The sequence below is a fragment of the Protomyctophum bolini genome, assembly GCF_963924005.1.
Source record: "Protomyctophum bolini genome assembly, chromosome: 9".
Classification (NCBI taxonomy): Eukaryota; Metazoa; Chordata; class Actinopteri; order Myctophiformes; family Myctophidae; genus Protomyctophum; species Protomyctophum bolini.
This window is the reverse complement of record NC_137870.1, coordinates 29,248,520-29,261,946: the sequence shown is the minus strand read 5'-3', so window position 1 is coordinate 29,261,946 and position 13,427 is coordinate 29,248,520. Positions and strand designations below refer to the sequence as shown.

General features: G+C 41.4%; 1 protein-coding gene across 1 annotated transcript in view; it reads left to right on the top strand.

Annotated features, from left to right (window-relative positions):
• Positions 1 to 1,017: 1,017 nt before the first annotated feature.
• Positions 1,018 to 13,427, top strand: part of LOC308321158 (ubiquitin-associated and SH3 domain-containing protein B-like) — a 32,232-nt gene continuing 19,822 nt past the window's right edge. The window contains exon 1 of the mRNA XM_080771992.1: positions 1,018 to 1,258. Within this exon, the coding sequence (XP_080628118.1) occupies positions 1,131 to 1,258 (128 nt within the window). The 5' untranslated portion in view covers positions 1,018 to 1,130. The remainder of the gene's footprint in view (positions 1,259 to 13,427) is intronic.

The window sequence follows — 13,427 nt, the reverse complement described above, 5'->3', positions numbered from 1 at the left end:
CTGTCCCGACCATAATCTCATACTTCCAGATGCATGCATTAACTAGATAAAGTGTCCCTCGGGGCACAGGTCTCCACCAGGGCAAGTCAGGTTGTGGCCTCCTGGTGGTGCAATAATAGGCCAATGTGAAAAGGGTGACATTTCTTCTTAAGCCTTGGATGGCAATTGGATTTGAGGCATTTTGTTCCAAAAATCTGTCTTGCAAAAATCCACTTGTTGGTGGTGCTATAACAGGCCAATATGAAAAGGGTGGGATACAGCCTAGTAGGAAAGTCTGTGAAAGATTTCACGTAAATTGCACGCTGAGTTCATGATTTGAGGCTTTTTGTTCAAAACTGGCCAATCCTGCAAACTTTGAAAGCCAATGTTAGCCAATTAGGATGGAATATGAAATATCGGACAGATCCATCTTGAACACATGACTATAGAGATAGTGTGTAACGATTTGAGGGATGTTTGGATAGAATCTGGAGAAGTATTAAAAAAATGTGTTTTCAAAAGTCGGACTCCTGGTGGCGCTACAGGCTGTTCTGGAAAATGTGTGGCAGAGGTTCAACGTTAGCATCAAATTTGGCACAAACCAGGTTAACGTGCCGGAGATTAGCTGGTATTGGTAACAGACGTCAAACAGATGGACAGCCTGGTGGAGACAATAATATGCAAAATAAATACGCACTCAAACATGCAGGTTTATATACTTGTGCGGACCAGACCATCTGAAAATGTCCATTGGCTACTCTACTGTATTGCTGTGAAGTATTACACGTATTTATATGTGACCTTGGCTCTAATTCTAAACGTAAAATTGACCATAAAATAGCCCCTTAATTGGTGTTTATCTCTTTCTCTCTCTCTCTCTCTTTCTTAAAATTGCAATATAATTTAATTGTTATCACGTTGTCCTCAGTCAGTGGTCCTCAGTCTCAATGGTGCGTACACGTCACGAACACAAAAATACTGAGCATAATCTTTCGGGGGCGGGGAAACTAGCAGCGCTCACACAGCTGCGTCGCGCTGCGCTGTGTGTTTTTGAGTCTCCTGTAGGCTATATATTAATACAGTAGCCTACTACTGTACAGTTATCTCCTCTCATCTATGAATTGTTCTGTAAATCAATGGAACCGTGAATCATGGCAGCAAAGGAGGACCTCTACAGTAAGATCATCCCGAGGAGACTGAGGCAGAACCGACCGGGAACTGTGAAATGTGGATCCAATTTGGACGTCCTCTTATCAATGGGCTTCCCCAGAGCAAGGGCGTAAGTACAGACCCCAACGACAGGACATCACATTGGGGATTTTGAATTGGGTTATTCCAACAATTTTACACAGTTCAGGAACCCGTGTCCATCAGATAAAGCCATGCAGGCTCAGGTCAGTTAAGTATAATGACTACTGTAGCAGTATGATCGAGCTAAATAAATCTAATAAATAACTGTCATCATTTTAACGGGTTAAATCTTAAATGCACAGTCACATATAATGAGAACACCTCTCTCGTGCATACCGACAATAGACATGTTTAATATTTGTGTTTAAAAAATGAATAGGCATTAACCAAATTGTATGGGCAAATTTAGCCTATATTTGCACCTTGGAAATGTTATTTATTATTTACATTTGTATAGGCCCCACCCCCGTTAATCTTCACATCAAAATGTTTTCTGTTATAATTTGTTCATTCGAAACAAGACTTCTGTTCAGTGGCTATGGTCTTGCTCTTGCAGAATATCCATGCACGCATTCCTTTTCCCGTTGACGCTTTACGTTAGCTGCCTGCGGATGCAGATAACAGTTTACGGGTCATTGTGAATGTGGAACGTTACAATCTATATTTTTACGAGCATTAGCCTATTAGAGTTTAACCGTAGAATGTTGGTGACAGTATCTCAGTTTGTCGCACAAATGTCTGGACTTGTCAAAACTTGAGAAAGAAGAGATAGATATGATCGAGCTTCATCATACTACTGCTGTAACGGGTGATGAATCGGAAAATTGGAGTCAGGAGGGAGCATGAGTTTCATAACTCTCTCTCTCTCTCTCTCGCTCTCTCTCTCTCTCTCTCTCCAATATCTATCTACACTCGCCCCGCCCCCCCCCCCCCCTCTCTCTCCCTCCCTCTCTCTCTCCGTGTGTGTGTGAGTGTGAGTGTGTTGTCACAGTAATCAGCGCCAGTCACACTGAATGGGGTACTGTCTTGTGTGTGACTCTGGTCAGCACAGTGAGTTCACAACTGTTGGTGTGTGACAGACGCCTCACTGTAGGCCTGGACTGTACACCAGTCGACCAGGGTTCACAAAGTGGGGTCTGACGACCGTCAGGGGACTTGGAGGTGGTTCCAGGGGTCCCCACTCCCCAGCAAAATGAGATAGCTTGAAAATCAATTACATTTTTGAAAATAGCTGATACAAACTCACTATGCACCGTGAATTTTGTTTTGTATAGTGCTGGGCACAGCATATTTTCATATAGGGGTCCTTGGCAAAATACAAATTAATTTGAGGGTCCTTGACAGCAGTTCTGTACCACTGCTGTTCTAAAAGTAAGGCCCGGGGTGGCGGGCCCCTCAGGGGTCCTTGGGGGTCCCCAGCAATCACTTTAACCACTTTTGAAAACTTCTCTTCTGGTCGGGGTCCCTGGCACAAAGCATTTTCAGATGGGGATCCGCAGCCAAATACATATCAATTTTGATAATTTACTTTAGGCACTTGGCACTAAAAGGTTTGAGAACTGCTGTAGACAACAGATGGGAAACAGTGTTCTTTGGCATGTCGTCTGAGTGCCATCCAGTGGCCTTTTTGTGGTTCTGTGCTGTTGTAAGGTCATGTCAAAATAGCAGCTGACAATCTTTAGCTTTAGCCATCAGTTGTTGAAACTTTGATGTTGGTAGACGTGTGTGTGTGTGTGTGTGTGTGTGTGTGTGTGTGTGTGTGTGTGTGTGTGTGTGTGTGTGTGTGTGTGTGTGTGTGTGTGCGTGCGTGCGTGCGTGCGTGCATGCGTGCGTGCGTGCGTGTGCGTACGTGTGGTTCCCTCAGAGGAAGTCTGCTGTAGTTTCGCTGAATGGACACAGCAGGGTAAAGATACACCCCCGCCCCGGGCTAGCCCTCCGTTAGCACACAGTTCCTTAGAGGGACCGCAAGCTCTTCAGACAACAACCCATGAAATACCCCCACTGGCCCACAGCCCTCTCTCTCTGTGTGTTCTCAATGTCTATTTCTCTGACCTACTCTCTTTCTCTCTATCTCTAAAGAATTGACTCATTAAATATCCTGACCCACTTTCAGGTGGCCTGGTTCTGGATTATTCTTATCCAAGACTCCACACAATCCATTGTTTTGGCTATTAGTTCAATCCATTTTGAGCTAACCGGCTCAAAATGTCATTTCTTTGGTGGTAATAAACCTGGAGCATATACAGTACAATGTAATAAAAAAAAATGCAATGAAAAGCAAAATCACTTTAGATTGCTGTTTAATTTGCATGGCACATTCTAAAGGCACTTCAGCAATTGTCTCTTAACTACAAAATAGTGGTTAACAGCGACTTCATTTTGTATTTCTGTCAAAGTACGAACTTATAACTTTAGACATTCCTTCCTCTATATGCAATATACCGATGGTTGTGAAAATGGTTCGTTTACCTTAAGCAATGACAAAGGGAGCGTACCTATGTTCCCCGGTTTGCCTGGGTGATAATCTATTACCCATTCATTATCAGTAATCATTTGAAATGCATGGCACCATGTTGGCCAATGGCCATACACATAATGCCCTGCATCAATAATATGATTGTGTTGTTTCTTTTTTACCTCAATTATTCTGTCTCTATATTGTTCATACAGACATCTCCTCATATTAGAGCCCGACCAATCCGTCAGTCGCACAGATGTATTGGACATTTTGGACACCGGACATCAGTGTTTATTAAATTCGATGTCCCAATGTTTATACAGGAGGGGGAAAAGTATTCAATGTCTACTACAGTCCATCCTGCACATATCACTCTCTCGGTCATGCACCGCTGTACTGGAGAAGTATATCACTTTTTCGGTTCTGCACTGCTTACTGGTCTTAAGTATCACTCTGTGGGTGCAACTACCCCGCTCTATTATGACGATATTTTAACATATACTTAGTTTTATTCAGGCTATTGTTTGAACTGCATATGAATGAATAAAAGACAGACACAGAAAGAAAGAACTAAAGAAAGAGGAAAGAGTCATTCACAGCCCTCCATTATCTCCAATTATGTGTTAACTGTGGCTGTTTCATTAGTACGAGGCGTTATCTGACATCATTGTTAAGTCTGAACAGTAGTTGGCTTTCTATGGCAGAAACTATCAGCCGTTTCCTCTGTGCCACTAGAATACATGTTGTGGTTCAACACTCACCCAAACGTAGCTTTATTGTGGCTGAAATCAGACTGAACTCATGATTGATGCTGTACTGAAAATATCTAGTTGACTGTTCCCAATTTTTGTGAAGTAAACCTTAGTTGAGGTATTAAACATATCTCTATTAGGGAGTGAGGACTGAGGAGTGAGTGATAAGTACTTTTCTGTAATCAAGCAACAAGCTTCGAGAACAAGATGACACGTGTGAATCAGTACCTGTTGAACAACAGAATAGGTTACAGGGCAACCTAGCTCCGATACGTTCCCTCAGTCCCTATGCTCATTCTGTAGCTCCAAGATGAGGTCACGTACAACCCCCCCCCCACTGCGGTTCAGAAATGGCGCATGGTTTCCACCAGGAACGCTTCTTACCCTTTTTTGCACATTGTATCCAAAAAGTGAAGGTCCACTAACAGGCTAAACTAATTTAAACTTAGGAACAACGAAGAAAATCCAAGTCACAAGTTCAAACGAGCGTTTAAATCGCTTGTTTAGTCAGCCGCTTCCATGATTTTCAAGGAAGTTGTGTGTGTGCATGCCGACTGAACTGGTCAGTTGGAAAATCTAATTCCACATTCAACCAGGGGAGGCGCTAATACTTTTCAACTTCCTTGAAAAACATGGAAGCGGCTGACTAAACAGGCGATTTTAATGTTTGTTTCAACTTGTGCCTTGGATTTTTTTGGCCGTTCCTAAATTTAAATGAGTTTAGCGCATTAGCGGACATTCACTTTTTAGATACAATGTGCAGAAAATGGTAATAAGCGTTCCTGGTGGGAAACCATGCACCGTTTCTGAACCACAGTGGGAGGGGGGTTGTACGTGACCTCATCTCAGAGCTACAGAATGAGCATAGGGACTGAGGGAACATATCGGGGCTACAGGGCAAACCAAATATATATTATAACACCTGTTTGAAGGTGACATAATAATGACACCTTCATAATAATCGCAGCCTACTAGGAAACGCGTCACGACTATTACTAACCCTAAATCTAACCCTAACGCTAACCCTAACCCTAACCTCAGTCTTAATTGGCCACGTAAGTCCCCTAACCTCATATCAGTCTTTTTTTTTAATACTGTTTTTATTAGGCATTTTTGTAAGAAAATTTCAGATTTAGACAATGATAATAAGTAATTTAGTTAAATAAAAATGAAAAAAATAACAAGCAATGTAAATGTTCTCCTCCTCATATCAGTCTTAATCGGCCAAGTAACATAACGTTTTTTTTGCTTCGGTGGCAGTAATTTCACTTCCGTGTTTCCTAATCGCAGCCAGTAGGCTCCAGCAGAGTCTACTGGCTCGATTGCATTGTCTTGATATGTAACCTACTGTCAATCATCAATTCATCAATATCATTCAAAGCGGGTGGTATACAGTACAGTATATCCTATTTGGGGATGTTAATCGTTTAATCACTGTTAAGAAATTAATCAGTTAAACTTAACAATTAACAATTCATCGTAATTAATTGAAAACTCTGTGATTCTATCATTGGGTGGTTTTCTGTGAATGTAATGTTGTCTGTACGCGCACGTGGCCAAGGAACGCACATGCCTAGCCCTGTATCTTTATCGATTGATAAAGTTATTAAAACGTATCAATGAATGAATGAATTGATGATTCCCATCTCTAATCCCATTCCTAGCTATGACAAGTCTGAAGTGCTGTGGATTTGTGGAGTTTGTAACTGCCATGAATTATTGAGACTTTCTTGAGGTGTTAGCTTTGTGTGCAGAGAATGAAGCTGCTGAGCTTTCTGGACAGCTTTTGGCTAATATTTTACCTCCCCATTGGAATTCACGTTTCTTCTTGAGGCTCTCTAACAAGTCACAGTTAGCCGTGAAGTACCTGGGTGTTTTTCCTCAATGCCCTGTCAGCGTGAGCCATGGCTTTGCAGGGGAGTAGTCCATCTCTAACAAGGAAGGTCATATACAAATGTCATTAGTGTCCTTCTGTGAAATAGGAGAGGAGGGGTTGGCTGGATATAGCTATGCTGCTTGGTCACTGGTGCACTTCCCATGCAGCCAGTGATCATATCATCGTTCACTTGAAGCTCTGAGAGGAAGCAGGGAAACGGACAGCACTATCAGATCACTATCAGATGAAGGCTCACTGGACTTCAGCTGCGACTCGGAGATGACTCATTTGTGTAGAAAACAAAAAATAATAGAAAAAGAAAATAATAAAAAAAGAATATATATATATATATATATATTGTTTTTTTTTCGGTTTTTTTTTCTTCTTTTTCTTCTCAGTATAGAGTGTATGTGCACGACATCATCATCATAACCGGAAGTTATGTGCGAAAGCCTACTGGGTCGTCTGGGTGGCAGAAACGACTTTCTGGCCTTGACAGCGCATACATCCAAACAGAAATCTGATTGCATTAAACAAACTCACTTTGCCACTCGATTTGCCACTCTCTTTATGCATGTGCACGCCCTCTATTGGACGTAGTGCAGTTTATAACACAGGCGTTGGTTGGTCGTACAATGGGAGGAGTGTGTCATTGACCCGGCCCGGCTGGCTGATCGTTGGGCATGGATCCAGTTCTCCCCTGAGCTTCAGGACAGGCTGTACGGCACTGGACTTTAGCAGTAATGTGTGAGATGATTACAACAGTTCTACACAGACACAATGTGGCAGAAATAACCTGCAAGGACGATGTCTCTTCGTGTTTAGGGATGGAGCTCGTTCATTTTTATTGATAACGAGCACCTTTAATATCATGTTTGTGCCAGCATGGATGATTACATGTATTTCTTGATCGCCTCTTGTCTTGATTACAGACGTACACACACACAGAGACTTGGTGCATTTACAATTACAATTTAGGCATTTAGCTCTTAATCCAGAGCGATTTACATTGAGCAATGACAAAAAGCATGGCATACATCACATACATAACTTTAGTTATCAAGAAACATGCGTCAGCTAAGAACGTAACAGTGGAATATCTATATAATGAAACTATACATGTATAAACTACTATACATAATGTGCTTTGGCTACATACAAATGCAATTATACTGCTATCTACGTAACATGCTATGCTATAAATCTGTATATAATCTAAATCTACATAAAGTGCTATCTAAGGGGCTAGGGGAAGTGCTACGGGCCATGATGGAGTCTGAAAAGGTGGGTTTTCAGACTACGGCGGAAGATTGGGAGTGAGGTTGCAGTTCTGATTGTAATTGGGAAGTGCATTCCATAGTTTTGGAGCCAGAAGGGAGAAGAGTTTGGGACGTGTGGAGCGTCTATCTAATAACATTAGATGTTCATTCTTTCACGTTACAACCTCTGAGCCTAAGTTCATTCATTCATATATTCACAACACCACCCTGTGTCTGAGGCAGAGCCTATGTTTATTTATTAATATATTGACGTGTGTATGTTTATTCATGCGTTAACTTCATGTCCCTACACTGTATTCTGTATACCGTAGTGTGTGTGTGTGTGTGTGTGTGTGTGTGTGTGTGTGTGTGTGTGTGTGTGTGTGTGTGTGTGGGTGTGTGCGTGCACGTGCGTGTTTGTGTGTGTGTGTGTGTGTGTGTGAATACATTGATGGTAGAGCCATCTGTGCCTGCAGTACCTTTGCCAGAACAAGGTTTAGGCTGGCCACAAAAGCCCAGTGTGCACGCGCACGCACGCACGCACGCACGCACGCACGCACGCACGCACGCACACACACGCACGCACGCATGCATGTCATTCTCACACACAAACCTCTATCTTGAATCAGCCTCTCGTCTGCATCTTGTCTCCAGCTTTAGAGTGTCACTCAGATGAGTTGAAATGTGATGAGGTAATGTTTAATTGATGGCTGTTGTAGAGCTGACTGCACTGCACTCTTTGTGAGACATTAGTCCAATGGAATCATGACATAATTAGACATGACATATGCATATTTAACATAAATCATGGTCATTAGCTAGTCAGTCTGATACATATTTCATGTGTTCCTACTTCTTCAACTCAATGTTATGTAATATATATATATAATATGTTTTTCAGTTTAAAGAGAAAGAAAGTATCAGCCAAGAACATACTCAATAATTGAACTTGTGTGAGTGTGTAGCTCTGAAATAAATGTCATGATGCGATCTGTCCTGCCAGGCCTGTGTGGCGCAGCAGGGTAGGCAGTGGGCCAGGAGTGCTTTAGAAGCACTGCTGCTGTTCTGTAATGACAGGCCGTGTTCTCAGTATGTTTTGACCCTGGTTTGGCAAGTACATAGTAGTGCTAAACATACTGTATATAAGATACAGTGAGGTCAAGTACATAGTAGTGCTAAACATACTGTATATAAGATACAGTGAGGTCAAGTACATAGTAGTGCTAAACATACTGTATATAAGATACAGTGAGGTCAAGTACATAGTAGTGCTAAACATACTGTATATAAGATACAGTGAGGTCAAGTACATAGTAGTGCTAAACATACTGTATATAAGATACAGTGAGGTCAAGTACATAGTAGTGCTAAACATACTGTATATAAGATACAGTGAGGTCAAGTACATAGTAGTGCTAAACATACTGTATATAAGATACAGTGAGGTCAAGTACATAGTAGTGCTAAACATACTGTATATAAGATACAGTGAGGTCAAGTACATAGTAGTGCTAAACATACTGTATATAAGATACAGTGAGGTCAAGTACATAGTAGTGCTAAACATACTGTATATAAGATACAGTGAGGTCAAGTACATAGTAGTGCTAAACATACTGTATATAAGATACAGTGAGGTCAAGTACATAGTAGTGCTAAACATACTGTATATAAGATACAGTGAGGTCAAGTACATAGTAGTGCTAAACATACTGTATATAAGATACAGTGAGGTCAAGTACATAGTAGTGCTAAACATACTGTATATAAGATACAGTGAGGTCAAGTACATAGTAGTGCTAAACATACTGTATATAAGATACAGTGAGGTCAAGTACATAGTAGTGCTAAACATACTGTATATAAGATACAGTGAGGTCAAGTACATAGTAGTGCTAAACATACTGTATATAAGATACAGTGAGGTCAAGTACATAGTAGTGCTAAACATACTGTATATAAGATACAGTGAGGTCAAGTACATAGTAGTGCTAAACATACTGTATATAAGATACAGTGAGGTCAAGTACATGGTAGTGCTAACTAAACATACTGTATATAAGATACAGTGAGGTCAAGTACATAGTAGTGCTAAACATACTGTATATAAGATACAGTTCCTAAGTCCATTAAAGTTTCAAATATTATTTGAAACTTCACTTAACAAGGTAGCCTAACACATACAAATACAGAGACAGTTGTGAGGTTGCCAGTTGCACAGTTCGATCCGAGCAACTCAGTGTCTTTGAGCAACACCCTGAACCCCTAACTGCTCCCCGGTTGCTGTTCAGTGCACAGTGAAATCCTCAGTATTAATGTCATAAATTAATGTCATCTCATTGTCTCTTTTCCTGCAAGATGTGTTTTTATGTCTTTTAAAATAACATTTCATCCCCTATATGCTACAGTACCAAGTCAACCATACCACCCATGACCAAAATTAGCATTTTAAAACAAAATGTGAGGATGCCAGAGGGGTTTCATACGATAGGCAATATTAGGACTATGGTCGAATATGACAGCAAAACATTTACGTAATAAGTTGCTAACCCCTGCTGTGTGTGTGTGTGTGTGTGTGTGTGTGTGTGTGTGTGTGTGTGTGTGTGTGTGTGTGTGTGTGTGTGTGTGTGTGTGTGTGTGTGTGAATGCACATATGCGTGTGTGCATGATTCCATGACTGCGTGTGTGCGTGCGTGCCTGAATGTGTGCACATTGTTCATCTATTTTCTTTGATTGTATCTTTGTACTGTTAACAAATAAGGGCCTGGTTTTCATCCTGTTAGTTTGGCCAGCTGGACTATCTACTGTCCACATATCAATTAGCACTAATGAGCATGGGAAGAAAGTTGGGCCTAAGAGGCTCTGAGTCCCAGACAATCTCTGTGTACTGAGAACAAAGCAAGTTTGTTTAGAGAAATTTCATATGTTGTTATTGTTGGGCCAACAGTTTTGTACACACTTCTGAGTTAAATTAACATTTAACAGGGATATGTATGGATTATCCAAATAATACAGTGACATTGAAATAATGGTCTAAGTTTACATTATTTAGTGTAGTAAAGTTATGTAAGTTGTATGGATGCTATTTGCCAGTACTGACATTTTGAAAGGCTGGGTATTCACATACTCTCACTTTTGTATATCATACGCTTCATAAGACAATGTGGCATTGTGGGAGGTGGTTGATGGGAAAGTGCACACACATTATTCAGTAAAATGGGTCCATCTGGTTCCATTTGTACACTCTCAAGTTACATTAACACTGAAAATTTTAATCGGTACAGACTGTGTGCACATTTTATATTATATGGTTCAGCAGTTAAAATAAACATCAATGCAGAGGTGCATATAAAGTAGTAAAGTATCTTCCCACCACACTAAATCGGTGGTTGTCAACCTTTCTAACTTAAAGGACCCCATTTTTGATGACAGTGAAGTGACAATTTAAAGACCTTTTTAATACCTAAACAAAAATAAAGAAAAGAAAAAGACCATTATTGAACCACTGCATGTAGGTTTGTGCGGTGTACTCCCCCCCCCATCTGCGATGTAAAGCCCTCAGTGCTTGCATTTGCATACTCTCAGAGTTACAGACCCCTGGTGGACCTTTCTTACATTGAGTAACTAGTACATAAAAATACTGGCTTGGTTTTCACCGAAGCATCCCTATATTCTGGGAGGAACATTCTCCAAAAATAGCGAATCGTTTGTCTATTTCCAGTAAAGATATTTAATGTAGAGCGAAAACAGGCCCAGTATGGAGAGAGCCCTTGGGATTCCAGTCAACTAATAATAGGGTTTTAAGCAAATAATCTGCACTGCCAGTGATTCCCAGTACTCTGACTGAGATTTTGGAGAGGCGTATAAGTGTGTGCGTGCATGCGTGCGTGTACCTGTGCCAGTGCTGCTGGCAGGCTTTGAGACTGTACAACAATGTACAGTGAAACAGGAAAAAGATTATCAGTTCTATTATTGAGCAGCAGGAGGAAGTGTGTGCCCCCCGTCGCTCTGCAGGCAACACAATGCTGGCTCAGTACTGCAACAAAGGCCCTTAGAACAAACACACAGTTCCGTCAATAGAACTAGGACGGCTGCAGTCACTGGACGCTCAACCACGGAATGAACTGTTATGCGTAATTCATACGACGGCGTGGAGAGATCTACAGTGCTCACAACACGTGGTATCTGCGTGTGCCGTGTTGTGAGCTGAGCACTGTATGATGACAGTGTTGTGCGACCAAATTCGGTGAATTAGCTGTGGTGCTATCCATTACATTCTGCTCAAGTCCTAATGGGCACGTATCCGCCACGTTGATGGCAGACTGCTGGGAGAGCGCTGGCGCTTTGGCATGGGGGGGTCAGATCTGTGCACAAAGATGCTAACGTCCACCAAAGGCCCACGGGAGAGAACTGCAGAGGGAATCTTGAAAAAACCAGAAAGTGGAAGCACACGCCAATAGCCAGAGTGCCAATACTTTATTAGGATGCAGCATGTTAAGACAAATTCATTGGATTAATTTGTCTTAACATGCTGCATCCTAATAAAGTATTGAGTGTACAGGGTTTGATGAGGTCAGATCAACATATGGAATGTCAGAACAGGTCAGCTCACCATATGGAGATGTAATGGTGGTAGCAGGGACATTCTCTTGAGTGTACAGGGTTTGATGAGGGCCCTGGTAGGGCCGGGCCTGTTGAGTTTTCGCCGGCTGCCGGGTGCGGCTGCACTAATAACTTTGGGGCAGGCCCGTCTAGAGTTTGAATGGACAGGTATAAGTCAAAAGGGAGACATCGAAGAGGAAGGATGGATGGGGAAGGATCAACATATGGAACACATATAGAACAGGTTCTGACATATATCCATATATGGAGATCTAAGGGTCAGGGATCTCCATATATGGGCTTAATTGCTCGCATTTACTATGACATCAGGGAAATCCGAGACCATCTATAATTTAGTTATTTTTATACTTAAATATTGTGAAATCTACAAACTCACGTTGGAATTATTTTAAAGATCTTTTAGCCATAATGACATACCTAAAATAGGGATTGATTTAATTAATACATTATTTTATTAAATGATCGATTCTTTTTCATTATTGATTAACTGCTGCACCTCTTATTTTCATGGTATTACTGATTGATTGATCACATTGTACGGTATTGATCACTGATTGATCACATTGCACGGTACAAATGTATGAATCATTACTGATTGATTGATCACATTGTACGGTCAGTACAAATGTAACACTGTAGAGAGAGAAATGAAAGGTCACTCAAGAGATGCCATGTGACAAAGGAGCCACACTGAAAAAACTGTGTCAGTTTAACCCTATAAACTGGAGATAACACTCATTAGACCGAGCAGACAGGAAGGAAGCAGACCATGAGAGGACATCATAGATCTTTGGATTTTTGTGTGTGTGTGCGTGCATGCGTGCTGTGCGTGTGTGCATCATCATCGTACACGATGGAGCTTAGATGTGTCTGCGTTTATGTGTGTGTTCGTGCATGTGTGTGCTTGTCTCCTTTCACACAGTGGCATGCACAGACATTTAGAGGGGCAGGTACTCTAGTGAAAAAAAGGGCACCTTGTGCAGCGTGTGGAACCGGCCGGTTGCCTTAATAGTGTGAGATTTATAGATTTTTGGGCCAAAATAATATATTAGAAGCTTTTTATATAGAATTGATCAATGTCACCATGGTCCACATATACTGTACAAACTTTTTTTTTTCTTTTTTCAAAAGGGCACATTTGTCCAGAGGGAAAAGGGCAGGGGGTGCTCTAGCACCCACTAGTGTCTATCTGTGCACGCCACTGCTTTCACACATGTACAACTGTCACATTTGCTCCCCACTGCCTTGTATTGACTGCATTGTTGTGCCGGCTTCTCTTAATGTTTATG